Genomic DNA, 14,784 nt, shown 5'->3' with positions numbered 1-14,784 from the left:
ACAGTCTGAGACAGCTTGCCACAGTTCACGCAGCTACCCCTATCAGAGGTTCGAGTCCCCCCTCGGGCATGGATGTGTGAGTTGTCCTTAGCGTAAGCTATTTTCAGTTAGTAAGTTAGATTAAGTAGTGTGTAAGCCTAGGGACCGATGACAGCAGTTGTCCCATAGGAACTTACCACCACTGCCGCCGCCTCTCTCTGGCCACCTTCTCTTCCTCTATCTGTGCATCTCCTCATCAACCCTCAGTGTCTATCTCCTCCTCCCCCTCTCTCTTTCTTTTTGTTCTTCCCTTTCTCTCTGTCCATCTTTTTTTTCCTCTCTGTGTCCATATTTTCCCCTCGCTCTTTCCATTTCCCCATCCCAAACTCTCTCCATTACTTTCTCTCCAATCTGTCGATCTTCTCTTCCCCATTCTCTCTGTGCATTGGCAGGTCCTCAGTACCTCTGTCCATATCCTCCTCAGGCCTCTCTCTGTCAATCTCGTTGTCACCACTCTCTGTGTCCATCTCCTACTCCAGCTCCATCCCCCCTGTCCCCCACTTTGTATCCTGTTTCCCTTCTCCCTCTCTCTGTCCATCTTCTCCTGTTCTCTCTCTGTCCACTTACTTCTTGTATCTCTGTCCACATCATCAAACTGCCTCTCCTTGTCCATCTCCTGTTTCCCTCTGACCATCTGATTCCCCCATTCTCTATCCAACATCTTCTCCCCATTCCTCTCTATCTTGTCCCTCCTCTCTCTGTCCATCTCTTCCTTTGCTCCTCTCAGTCCATCGCCTCCTTCTCCTCTCCTTCAACCTCTCTGTGCCTTGCTCCCCATTCCCTCCTTCACCCTTTCTCTGTCTCTTCCTCCCTCTATTTTGGTCTATCTCCTCTTCTCCCCTCTCTCTTTCCATCTCCTCCTCCTTCCATCTCTCTGTCCATCTCCTTCTCTCCCAGCCTTTGTCCATCTCTTACATCACCTAATTGCAACTCCGACACACATTCCTTGGGAGGCTGCTATTAACCCCACAGCATTCTTTCTCGACAGTAGGTGGTTTCTGTTCCGAGTTTGACAGAATTCGATCCAGTGGTTAGGAGGAGGTGATATACTTGGTACATTTTTATAATATTCATTGTGATTCACCTAAAACTTACACCGAAAATATTGCAGAAATGGAAAGTGCTGTTGATGTGCAGTTTTCACACAATGGGATGGTATTCAGGGCTTGTATTGTTAGGCAACAAACAGATTGTAATAACACTTAAAATGCATTTTTGTGCAATTTTTTAAAATGGAACAATGCCTACTATCATTAACAAACTAAACGTAGAGTAAATTAGAATATCAGTGGTGTTTATTGCATGATTATAGAGCGATTCGTTTACATTGCAAAAACGGCGTTTGCAAATACCTCAAACACCAGTGAAGATGCGCCTGATGCCTGTTAGGAGAGATACCCTGGGTATAGAATTTTAAAAAAAGGATGAACTGTTTTTGCCAAAATTCCTTGGATGAAGAATATGGGGAAGTGCCGGGGCCAAAGACAGAAGTAGTATTAAAATCTGAAACCATTTTTAACATTCGGTAAGTTTTCGCGTACCAGTTGTAACTGTGTTGTTTACTGAAACGTTCGTTTTGCGCAGGACGTCCAGGAGTTCATAGACGGGGCAGAACATGGAGTGATTTTCTTCACATTTGGTTCGACAGTCACTGCAAAGGATTTGAGTGAAAATAAGCGGAAGGCCATACTGGAAGCCTTTGCAGAACTGCCCCAACGAGTGCTGTGGAAGTGGGAGACTGACGAACTGCCAGGAAAACCACCCAACGTGATGGCGCGCAAATGGCTGCCCCAGTTTGACATTCTGTGTAAGTAAACAGTGCACACATAGTCCTCAAATTCATGAGACATTTTTGAAGTTATGAAATAAACGAAGATGAACGAAAATGGTGGATAACTTCCCGACGAAGCCGTGATCATTAATGAGGAAGTGCAAGGAGAGGGAACGGAAATGGGTGTGTCGTTTCAAATGAACGACTCCGGCATTTACTTTACAGGAATTTGATTCGCCGTGTTTCCAGTTGCGATCGTTAAACACTAATCTCCTCCCTCCTCCTCCAGTTGTGAGTTTAGTGTCTTACGACTGCAGCATCTTGCTCGGTTGTCTCTTGAACAGATCTGATTCAACTGTATGCACGGGTCACCTCCAAGGACTACATATTGCATATGAAAAAATTACATGTAGGCAATGCATAAGAGTAAACACCTGCAGATCTCCGCCTGCGTTCTAACAATGTCACTTCCACAGTTAAAAATTAATTTTCCAGTGTAGTGTCATTGGGAGCAGTATGAAAAATTTCCAACATCCTCTTGTGGTCAGATTAATTCCCAGTCTGAATTTAACAATAGTGCTACAGAAAAAACACAACAAAATTACATCGGCTGACTATGAGAGAAACTAGAACGTCAAACCCTAATTGGCAACGTATTTTTGGACATAACAGGCTGTAGCAGTAAGCGATAGTTTACAGTGGTGCGTCATTCTGTATTTGACAGTGACCTAGCTGCCAGTGCTTGAAGGCCAAGCGAACTTCCTTCACCTGTCAAACTGACGGGACCTTACCTCCAGTTCAGTTATCAATACGCTTCACTCCAACATGAAGGAACAGGCAAAGGACCAGGTAAGCCAATTATTATTAAACTTTAGAAAAGGCAATTTTTAATTTTTGGAACTATTAGTACATTAATATGTAAGAACATAAAACACTTTTCATTTCATAAACTAAGTATCTTGGGTGCATCGAATGTGGAAACAGTGTTACTGGCAAGCAGAATATCCTAATAATGAAGTAATTTCCCAAAACGCAGTCAAACGTCACTCTATAAGGAGAAACGAATGTCTTGTTCTAATATAGCGACACTACTCATATCACATTTATATAGTTGTGGTGCAGCTGGGTGAAGAACATCACAGCACCAGGATGGGAAAGACTAATCAGGCTTTGCAAATTATTATATTTTAGCCCGAAAATTGGAAGGAGATCTTGAATGTTGTTGTTGTTGTGGTCTTCAGTCCTGAGACTGGTTTGATGCAGCTCTCCATGCTACTCTATCCTGTGCAAACTGCTTCATCTCCCAGTACGTACTGTAGCCTACATCCTTCTGAATCTGCTTAGTGTATTCATCTCTTGGTCTCGCTCTACGATTTTTACACTCCACGCTGCCCTACAATACTAAATTGGTGATCCCTTGATGCCTCAGAATATTCCCTACCAACCGATCCCTTCTTCTAGTCAAGTTGTGCCACAAATTTCTCTTCTTTCCAATTCTATTCAATACCTCCTTATTAGCGAGATCTTGATGAATAAAGAACGGAATTGTTGGAGTTATATTACAGCAAACAGGAGATACCGTAACTACAACGCTACTGTTCACTAGAAAAGTAAGGAATTCTGAAGTTAAACATACCACTAGAAGCAGCTGTGGGCGGTTCGGAAAGTGCACCCATTGGTTGACAATGTCATGGTGTCCTTATGACGCCAGTTTGAATTCCTCCGCTATAAATCGTTTGCTATTTTAGCATACGCCAGTATGTAGATTCAGATGAGAGTTTTGAAAGGCCATTTTGCAGCGTACTTTGAGTCTAACAGGGTTTTCTATTTCTTAATTAACAATGACCAAAGTCAAACGAGACGCTTACACCTGGATGCCTCTGTCATTTCCTTGAAATCTTCAGGTGCTTCCAAAGGCACCCAGAGGGAGTATAATTTTGATCTTCTTCAGGTCACTAATTTTATTAAGAGTTACATCATGATTGAAGGGCAAGACGGTGAAGTTTTTATTTGGAGCACCAGCAGAATCTCAAAATGTACATGGTGTCCCAGGAGGAATGGCCAGTATTGAGGGCTATGATAGGAACGATCATCCGAAGTAAGAAAACGTCTAGCAAACATGGGCCCCAAAATACATTTTTTTAAGTACTATGAGCACTTGTTCATCTTCGCTACTGTGAAACACATCTCTTCTACTGAACAAGTTCTCACAGCTCGTTTGGTAGCGGTAGACATTTTTCCTTGTTTTGGTCCATATAATTTCTCTTCAAAACATGGAAAGCAAAGAGCTTGAACTAGAAGAGAGTTGATTCACAATACTGAAGATGAAGAAGTGCTCACAGTTCGTAAGGTTTGCATTTTAAAGCCCATAGATTTGTTTTTCGAGTGGCTCCGCCTTGAGCAAAACACAATTTTATCTTTTCTTTTTTTTCTATTGTGTAATTCTGATGGTGCTACAAGTAAAACTTTCACGTGCTTTGTAAGCAAAGACTAGCATAAGAGCTCCAACTTCAATATGATTGTTTAGAGGCCATGTTTACTAGACTTTTTGCTATGAATGGTCTTTCTTGCCGTATTCCTAAATGCGGTCCGTTCCTTTTAGGACAACCAGCATAGAGCTTTTCAGTGTCGTCTTCCAGGGCATGAGTGATGAAGTGAAAATGGAAGACGTCACTTCATTTGTGCCCTTTGTCGCAGTGCATTCATGATGAACATAAGAAAAGGATTCTCCTGTTACAAGGACTTGGGATTTGAATCAATACATCGAAAGATGCCGTTTAAAGCAAACATCACTGGTTGTTATATTTAGGAGGCATATATTTTTTGCAAAGTTTGGTGTCTCCGCCAGACACCACACTTGCTAGGTGGTAGCCTTTAAATCGGCCGCGGTCCGTTAGTATACGTCGGACCCGCGTGTCGCCACTGTCAGTGATTGCAGACCGAGCGCCGCCACACGGCAGGTCTAGAGAGACTTCCTAGCACTCGCCCCAGTTGTACAGCCGACTTTGCTAGCGATGGTTCACTGAAAAATTACGCTCTCAATTGCCGAGACGATAGTTAGCATGGCCTTCAGCTACGTCATTTGCTACGACCTAGCAAGGTTCAAATGGCTCTGAGCACTATGGGACTCAACTGCTGAGGTCATTAGTCCCCTAGAACTTAGAACTACTTAAACCTAACTAACCTAAGGACATCACAAACATCCACGCCCGAGGCAGGATTCGAACCTGCGACCGTAGCGGTCTTGCGGTTCCAGACTGCAGCGCCTTTAACCGCACGGCCACTTCGGCCGGCACCTAGCAAGGCGCCATTATCAATTGCTATTTATCTTGTGATGCATGTACCGTCAGACCGATGTTCACCAATTATGGATTAAAGTTAAGTATTCCAGCAGCTATGTACCTTTTTTGCTAGTCTCAATTCCTTGTCATTTTCCGGACCTCACGCCAGCCTGCGTGAGCTTAAACGCGTGCCTTTCGGCTTCCTGTCCTAGTGGCTTGGTTGTCTTGCCAAGTCACAACACAAAGTAAATGCAGATAGGCACCTTCTTCTTGTTTTTCATTACCTCATATTTAGTGGGATGAGAGATGGCGCAATAATTTCGTTGGCTCTGTCCTCTCGGGGCCGGATGAGCTACCACTGGTTTGCCTGCTTCTTTCCCGTGAAAAATTGACTTACCTTGCTCTTTCCCCTTACAGCAAATCTTGAGTGCTAATATATCTGGATTCGCTTGTTTATTATTTTATTTTCTCACCCGATGCACATGATCCGTCTGAATCGAGCTGTAGCATAATTCAACAAAGTGACTTACCTGGTTTTTTGCCCTGACCCTACACGTGATTTATGCCTAACTAAGTTTTCAACACAACCACACTTGACGAATTTTAGTACGTCAACAAATAAATAGAGACTAATTCTGGTAAAAGCTGTCTGTATTGTGGAACTACGCTGTCTCAAACATACCTTGATGTACATTCCTAATTACATCGAAACCGAATAAAGGCTGGCGCTTATCAGAATTCACAGAGCCTGCGCAAATGCGAGTGTGCCGATACCAGTGCCTCAAAAGCCAAACACGAAAACTTCAGTTACTCAAGAGTGTATGTGGTATAAATGCCACAGCACAACTAAAGTATATTGAGAAGATTCAATTAGTGGTCTCTGCCATGTGTAACTCCCACCATGGTAGTTTGGAAAAGCCAGAAATAACTAATTAGATATTCTCCTAGACGACGAAATTCAACTAAATTGGAAATCGCTTCAGAAAGTCACCAGCGACGACAATATTACAACATCTGAACGGGTAACAGCTTGATGGTACGCCGTCCCCAACCAACCTTCACACTCGGGAGTTATGCGCCGCACGCGACATAAGCTTCACTATCTGCTTGCACCTAAGTGTCAGCAGTTTATCACCAGCCAAAATACACTTAACACACATTTACAAAGTTCACGGCTGGCGCTTATCAGAATTCACACAGCCTGCGCAAATGCGTGTGTGCTGATACCAGTGGCTCAAAATCCAAACACGAAAACTACAGTCCCTCAAGAGTGTACGTGGTATAAACGCTTCAACACAACTAAACTATGTTGGGAAGATTCAATTAGTGCTCTCTGCCATGTGTAACTCTCAACATGGTAGTTTGGAAAAGCCAGAAATAACTAATTAGATATTCTCCTAGACGACGAAATTAACTAAATTGCAAATCGCTTCAAAATGTCATCAGTGACGACAATATTACAACACTTGAATGGGTAACAGCTCGATAGTATGCCGTCGCCAACCAACCTTCATACTCTGGAGTTATGCGCCGCACTCGACGTAAGCTTCACTATCTACTTGCACCTAAGTGTCAGCAATTTGTCACCAACCAAAATACGCTTAACACACATTCATAAAGTTCACTGCCTGCGCAACTTTACTTAGACAACGTTGTTAGCCCAGTGTGAGCATTAGCAAAGCCTACTGTGCAATCAAGACGGAGCGGCCTTCGGAGCACATCTGAACAGTTTAACCTTCGTGTCGCGTCTTCCTTAGCAATGGCGTGTCGCCCGACTACTCACGGTTCTTGGTAGCAGTCACGGCAGACACTACGCTTTACCAAATATTAACTCTGCTCGTAAGTGTATCATTCTCTATATTTGATTGACATGAAGACAGACTCTAAGAGTTAGTTTAATAAAAACTGCAAATTTTTCCCTTGAACTGTGTCCGTTTATGGACTCGTCCACAAGATTTCTGCTCCTGGAATCATTGCACATAAGGGTGGGCGGGGGGGGGGGGGGGGGGAGGGAGTATTTCGTACTACAAGTTGACAAAAAAGTAGTGTTTGGTATTTTCTATACTGTGAAACTGCCTAATGTCTTTACATTTTGCAATATGGAATTTTAATGGTATTTTGCAGCCAGTTATGGTTAGTTCTTCTAAGAAGGTACTTTCAACTTTATATGAAGCAGTCCATCGTTCCTTTAATTGTGACGTTATATAAGACAGCTTATGTCTAAAACCTTTCCATCCTTTATCAGGGAAGGCACAATTTGATAAGATATAATTTTCCATAAAGGCCAATGTTATTACAAACTATTATTCAGAACATCCCTTCATAAGGTCATAGAGATCTTTTTTTATCATAATGTTGACCGTCGAAGGTTCTAGGATAAAAACAAAGCTTTCAGATACCATTTTGGAGATGACATTCTTCATAGCTAGTATTCATTAATGTAAACAACTGTACAAAATCAAAGTGCAGTACTCAGCGGCAACTTTTCAAAATTTCCAGTAGAGGAATGATTATTCTATCACATTCTGTTAACAAATACGCAGGGACACACCATGAATTATAAAAAAATGATTACTAATAAAATTAGTAAATAATATGAATGAAAATAATTATAAATAATGGTAGATATCCGGATTTTCGAAGTCCATATTGCTTTTCGCTACACTTCAAATAAAAACCCATTTTAACACATTCACAAATGCAAAGTGATTTTAAGCCAGTAGAGAGGTTACAAATGCAATGCAAGCGAGATGTATGTATAGACTAGCTCTACCGCATGTAGATGCGGAGTAAGCCAATAACACACTGCTGCAGTAATGCCCCATGTATCAGGCTATCACAAGGATTTATGCAATTTGGAATTACTCGCTTTTGAAAAGTGGACTTTTAGTCAGCTTTTTGGTCAAAATACCCCTATGTGCGTCATCTTAACTATGACTTCACATCCTTCTCCTGTATCCCTGCGGCTGCTGATCCACTTTCCAGGCCACACATACCTAGCTCACCACGCTGACATGCCAATATCCAGTGCCATCTGCCGCACCAAACCCCGAACGCGCTATTTTACCCCCTCGCACTTCAGCCGCCGCCAAGTGAATTCTGATAGACTCGCAAAATTAAAACTCAAATATCTCACCTAAATATACTCCGATCGTTATTCTGTTTTCACCATTCCTATTGTAATAAAATACTGCATCAATTAGCACATTTTCCAGCTAATTACTTTTCTTAATTATTATGCTTAATTGTTTAATTCGTTTGATTATCAACTTGAGTGTGTGCAATTTTATTACACCACACTGAAACATTTCAGTTATAGTATTCTGATTTAACAAAGCAGATGAATTCTTGAAATATGAATATTGGACTACATCTGTTATCAGGTTTAATGCTGATGTACAACATAAAAAATAGAAATACAAAGAACTTCATTAATGCTGGAGGAATATTTGTGGAAACATAAACTAAAAATCTGAATGCATGTCATCTTCTAAAAACTGTTACTGTTCTGCGGTACTCAGACCAGCTCATGTAGAGTAACATGCAGAGTAATCACTTGTGCGACAGGGATGTGAGCAAGACCTGGATCATATTGTCTGGCAGATTTGTTACCATTGATCTGGTATTCCATATAGACTGAATGTAATTTGTAGGCCGTTTTGCATGCTCGCTTAGGTTAATGCTGAACTGGTTCCCAGTCTCCAATGCAGAAAATACGATGATCAAACAGCAAAACTACGATAAAGCACAGGACAAAGTTTATGCCAATCAAGTCAGATAGCACATATCACCTCCCTCCCTTACATTGGTTGATTACTGTGGTACCAGCAATAGCAACTGCCCAAAGAGCTAAAATAAAACAAATTTGCCAAATCTTGAAAACAGTGGAACCCTTACAGAGTCAGAAAACCTAAGAAAGAGGCAGAGACTTGGTTATTTCGATAACAAGAGATGGGAAGAATATTAACATTTGAGGTGAGATTTATATGAAGGTAGTGTAACTCTGAAATAGGAAATTAGATGCAATGATATCCGAACCAAAAAGCGATAGCATAGTCTAGGAAAGTTAGTGCTGCCAAAGGCAAGGCTGTCAGGTCTACAGAAACGACTGTCTCCAGCGACAAGTTTGTTCGCCAATCTAAAGGAAGATGAGACCTCGCCCAACACTGAGCAAAGATGAGTCTTCAGATGCGTTAGTCTCAGATCACATCGTCATCCAACCTTATGAGAGAACAGAACAAGAGTGATGTGGGACAAATAATCGATCAGGTGCTAGCCTCCGTTTGCGGCGCACCAGAAGAGTACTGTATTTAGCTTTTTCTGTATGCTCTTATAGTTTAATTCTTAAATTAATACAGTAGTAGTGATAAGGACAGGGTCTGTGCGCATTGAATGCCGATGCAGGAGTAGCAGTTCGTGAACTGTTGGCCATGGTCAGTCTCCTACAGGCGTCACAGTATAGCGGCAGCGGAGAATCCGGTATCTCCAAAGGAACACCTCAGGTGTCGCCTGTTTCGACCATGAGTTCCGCTACCGAGACACCTTACAGTGTACACAACACAGGAAATCAACGTTCACCATCGTTCAAGGCAGAGTAAATGAGAGGACTGGCTGTCTGGCCTCATCCATTCACAGTGTGAGGGAGAATGGCCATTCCTTCAGCAGGGTCCAAGCAGGCACACAGGGAGAGGAGTTTTCTAGATGTTTGGGGCTCCGGCGTTAGTCGCGTTATGGAGCTTCTTGGAAAAATAGCGTCCAAGGCTGGATAGAAATCCTATCTGTGCCTGGTGTATGTTTTGGAGGCCCTCATTCGAGATGGTGCAAACTCCGTGACTCTCAAGGCTGTAAGGTGCAGTTTTCTACAAGTTGTGGCTCATGTTAGCACCAATTTCGCTAGCCGCTTGGATTTTGAAGCCAACTTCGGTTTGTAAAGACGGCTCATAGAAGTCGTGAATGCTGCTGGCCTCGCTCGCAGGGTGAAAGCAGGTATGACCATTTGCAGTACCATACCCAGAATTGATCGGAGTCATTTGGTTTGCAGCCGAGCAGAGGTTTTCAGCCAAAGGTTTAATCGATTCTCTGGACCTGTGTAATAGGGTGGAAAACTGCAGGACTCACTTTGATAGGTCATTGGGACACGACACAGGAAGCAGCTACGCCTTAGCAGAGTACTTGCGCAGCGCACATGATTTTTTTTTTCTGGATGATAATTTTACGTCCTCTGGTGAACCCTTGCGAGTCAGTACGCAAGTAATGAAATCAGATCATGTACAGAATAAAGACACTTCAACTGTCAAAATTTTAACAGTAAATTGCCAAAGCATTCGTAAAAAGTTCTGAATTTACTGCCCTCCAGAAAAGTTGTCGAACTCAAAATTTTCTCGGAACCGAGATCTGAATGATACCCGAAGTACAAGGCTCCAAGGTATTTAAAGAGGTATGGAACGAATACCTAAAAGACAGATCTGACGACATTGGAGGAGAGTCTTCATTGGAGTCGACAAAAATATTGTGTCTATCAAGGTCGAAATTGTATCTGAATGTGAAGTTATCTGGACGCGAGTAACAGATTTAGGTGAACCGAAATTAATTATCAGATGTTTTTACCGTCCTCCCGATTCCTCCGAAGCAGTTAAGTAACCACATGTAAAACCGTTAGAGTTAATTTGACTTTCAAGAATAGATTTCAATTTTTGCAACTGTAGTTTTCAAAATGGTTCAAATGGCTCTGAGCACTATGGGGTTTAACTTCTGAGGTCATCAGTCCCCTACAACTTAGAACTACTTAAACCTAACTAACCTAAGGACATCACACGCATCCATTCCCGAGGCAGCATTCGAACCTGCGACCGTAGCGGTAGCGCAGTTCCAGACTGTAGCGCCTCGAACCGCTCGGCCACATCGGCCGGCGAACTGAAGTTTTCATCAAATATAAATATACGTAGGTTGGAACTTAAATAGTGGCAGCACTGCTGTGGAGATACTATGCAATAGAATCTACTATTGTCGCCGATAGCACACGTTGTTGACATACCTACCTTACCTCCGAGCAAATGGACTCGCCTGTCTCACGTCACCGGCGTGCGCACAATCGAGGGAAACACAGTCAATTGTGAGCGAGCGGTCTATAGTAACGATGTCACAACGTTCTCAAAACAGGGACTAAGTAGCTGGATCAAGATCGAATGTCCCAGAGTATAGTGCTTTTTATCTTATCTTTTCAGCATAAATACTCTCCTACCCTCCTTGATGTATTTATTAACTTTAATAAACATCAGGCCTCAAAAAAAAAGTGTGTGAAATCTTATGGGACTTAACTGCTAAGGTCATCAGTCCCTAAGCTTACACACTACTTAACTTAAATTATTCTAAAGACAAACACACACACACCCATGCCCGAGGGAGGACTCAAACCTCCGCCGGGACCAGCAGCACAGTCCATGACTGCGGCGCCTCAGACTGTTCGGCTAACCCCGCGCGGCTAACATCAGTGCTATGGTGACAACATGATCCCTAATTCCTGTCCCTGTACTGACTCTGTTGATAAGGTCAGGCCAGTTTTTATGTCCAAGGTCTGAAACATTTCCATTGCGTGTGGGCTGTCGAACTAACTTCCCAAGATAGTTTTTGGAACACATGCTTCACAAGGCTGTCTTTCTGTACCACCTACAATTAATCCATAGATGTCCCAGTCTATACTCGGGTGGTTAACGTCGCCTCCAACTAATATTGAACGATCGGGGTATTTCCGTTTTACCGAGAGTAGACGTTTTTGAATGAAATTTATTCCTGAATTTCCCGCTTAACTGAAGTGGTATAGATGTATTACCTAAAGCGACAGACCAGGACTCCAACTCTGATTTCATGCTTATAGAGAAGAGTCACCTTACCCATAGGCTCTCCAAGCACGCCCCCCATACTGACTCAGAATTCCGTATGTAACACTATTATCTATTTCTTATTGTAGATTGTTAATTCATTTACCCACACTTGCACACCTTTTGATTCCACAGCAAGTTTTAGAATCAAGATGAGAAGTCGACTATCGTTGACAGTTCCGTCAGAAGCCCGTCTTCATCTTGCATATACGAGGGTTGGTACTTAAATAGTGACAACTATCTATCCACAACCGATACAAAAGAGTTACATGTTGGCACCTGTTACTGTCCTTCAAAGTAGTCATCAGCGTTGAGTAGAAACCGTTGGCAGCGATGTGAAAGGCGTAGTATACCCCTAGCAGAGCCTGTTCTGTTGATGGTGCGAATGGAACGGTCAACTGCCTGTCGAATCTCTGAAACAGTTCTGAAGCGAATGCCACGAAGTGGTTGCTTCATCTTCGGAATCAAATCAAAGTCACAAGGACTTAAGTCCGGGGAGTATAGTGGATGGTACAGTACTTCCCAGTCCCATCGACCGAACAGGGAAGCCACAGCTTGCGTTGTATGCGCCCGCGCATTGTCGTGCAAAATGATGGGTGGGTTGCGCAGAAAGTGTCGCCGCTTCTTTCGCAAAGCTGGTCGCAGGTGGTGCTACAAGAACGAACAGTAATACTGTGCATTGACGGTGGCATTCCCTTCAGAACTGTTATAGAGATTCGACAGGCAGTAGACCGCTCCATTCGCACCATCAACAGAACACGCTTTGCTAACGGTATACTACGCCTTCCACATCGCTGGCAACGGGTTCTACACAACGCTGGTGACTACTTTGAAGGACAGTAACAAGTGCAAACCTGTAACTCTTTCGTATCGGTTGTGACTAAACAGTTGCCACTAGTTAAGTTCTAAACCTCGTATGTCTCGTACATGAAGAGAGCGAGCTATGTTTCTATTTACAAATGGAATGCTGTATCTGTTAGAGAAACAGCGTATAAAGTTCGACTTGTATAACAAACAATTAAAGCTACTACTTGTCATTCACGCATACATCGAATGCTTGCTGCAACCAGGTATTAATGCAATTTATGATCACTATTGTTAATATATGTACTATAGTTACAGTGCGAATATTCACAGTTTCAACTGTACAGAGGTGCAGTAAGCAGCCGTATGTTATGACATAGTGCACAAAAAATTACTTGTTACGGAACAAGCAAATGATTATTAGTCCGAAAAGGAAGAAGTGTCAAAAATTGACCATATCTGTAAGGAACGCTTCAAGTGTACTGGTGTGCGTCGGCCGAAGTGGTCGTGCGGTTAAAGGCGCTGCAGTCTGGAGCCCCAAGACCGCTACGGTCGCAGGTTCGAATCCTGCCTCGGGCATGGATGTTTGTGATGTCCTTAGGTTAGTTAGGTTTAACTAGTTCTAAGTTCTAGGGGACTAATGACCTCAGCAGTTTAGTCCCATAGTGCTCAGAGCCATTTGAACCATTTTGTACTGGTGTGCAACACAGAGATCGCTGCCATTTCACAGGCACATTTTGTAGAGCTGTTCGTGACAGATGCAATTTAAATCAAACACCTAATTCTGCGATGCCTGTTTCGTTTCACAGTCTAACGAATTACGATGCACATTTTACGATTAAGAACAGCTCCACGGTTAAGAAACTACTATAATAAATCGAAGACATGTTTTTGTGATTGAAAAATATGAAAAATTCACTAAAGGTGTTGCAGTGGGCTATCATAGCGACATAACATTTCGGTTTTTAGGTTGTTTGCAACTTTCTGGCATGCTCTCTAGAAAAATGGGTTGTAACCTCCCCAGAGAAATTTGAAGGACAATATTTAAATGTAAACGAGAATAGAACCTAGTATAACCTCCCAGCAAATAAAATAATTTATTGACAATGACAATTAAATGAAAAATAGCAATCTGAGCCATGTGTAAGCTCCCCACAAAAATGAAAGACAATTCAATGATAATGAAACCTCAGTGACAATGAAAACGTAAATAGACCGAAATGTCGATCTTAGGCCCTAATTAAACTCAAATTCTTACCTCAGTAAAACTGCATCTGCTCTTATTTTTCGCCATAGCTTGGAGGAAATGCATCGCAAAAATTCTTTGAACTTAAGTAAATTTTTTCTTTACGGAAATGCATGGGAAATTTTCTTTCAATAAAATGTTTGTTTTGTTAAAATGCTTGGTTTGAAAACAAAATTATTATTGGGGCGATTCTTGAACAAATTAATTACACTTAAGATGCATTACATTATCAGATGAGCGCAATGCTGCTTCATTACCTTATTTAAAAAATATACCTCGTCCTGAATCTTGACCAGAGTCCCATGTCGACGCCCGCCGACTCCTCACACACAACTCCGACTGTCTCTCGCGCGCTACTACATGCTCTCGCGACTCGCTACATGCAACTGAACTCTGTCGCAGCTCGACCGCAACTGCTACTGCCGACTCCCTACATGCAACTGAACTCTCGCGCGTTCAAGCACAGACTAGCAACGATAAATAACTCTCTGGTCAGAGATTCTGTCATGCCTCGCCATCGCTGTACGCGTTTCAGGGTCTCATATTTAAAACCTGATGGGTTGAAAATAACAAGAGTGTATTGCCTTCGACAGCGAGCAATTTAAGGTGACAAATAAGAAACATGATCATGTAACTAACGAAGAACCGTTGCCGTCAGCTGAGGCGTTCAAAAGCTTTCTGTCCACTGAAACAACTGGATTACCAGAACACTTAGAAACAACGCATATGCATTATGAAAGAGCATGGAAAGTGTGGAGTTTATTT

General features: G+C 42.4%; 1 protein-coding gene across 1 annotated transcript in view; it reads left to right on the top strand.

Annotated features, from left to right (window-relative positions):
- LOC124795404 overlaps positions 1-14,784 on the top strand; it is a 332,223-nt gene that overhangs the window by 81,978 nt on the left and 235,461 nt on the right. Inside the window, exon 3 of the mRNA XM_047259426.1 lies at positions 1,624-1,846. Within this exon, the coding sequence (XP_047115382.1) occupies positions 1,624-1,846 (223 nt within the window). The remainder of the gene's footprint in view (positions 1-1,623; positions 1,847-14,784) is intronic.

The sequence above is a fragment of the Schistocerca piceifrons genome, chromosome 4 (assembly GCF_021461385.2).
Source record: "Schistocerca piceifrons isolate TAMUIC-IGC-003096 chromosome 4, iqSchPice1.1, whole genome shotgun sequence".
In the NCBI taxonomy this organism is placed as follows: domain Eukaryota; kingdom Metazoa; phylum Arthropoda; class Insecta; order Orthoptera; family Acrididae; genus Schistocerca; species Schistocerca piceifrons.
Note: the sequence above shows the minus strand (reverse complement) of the source record. Positions and strands in the feature narration are given on the sequence as shown.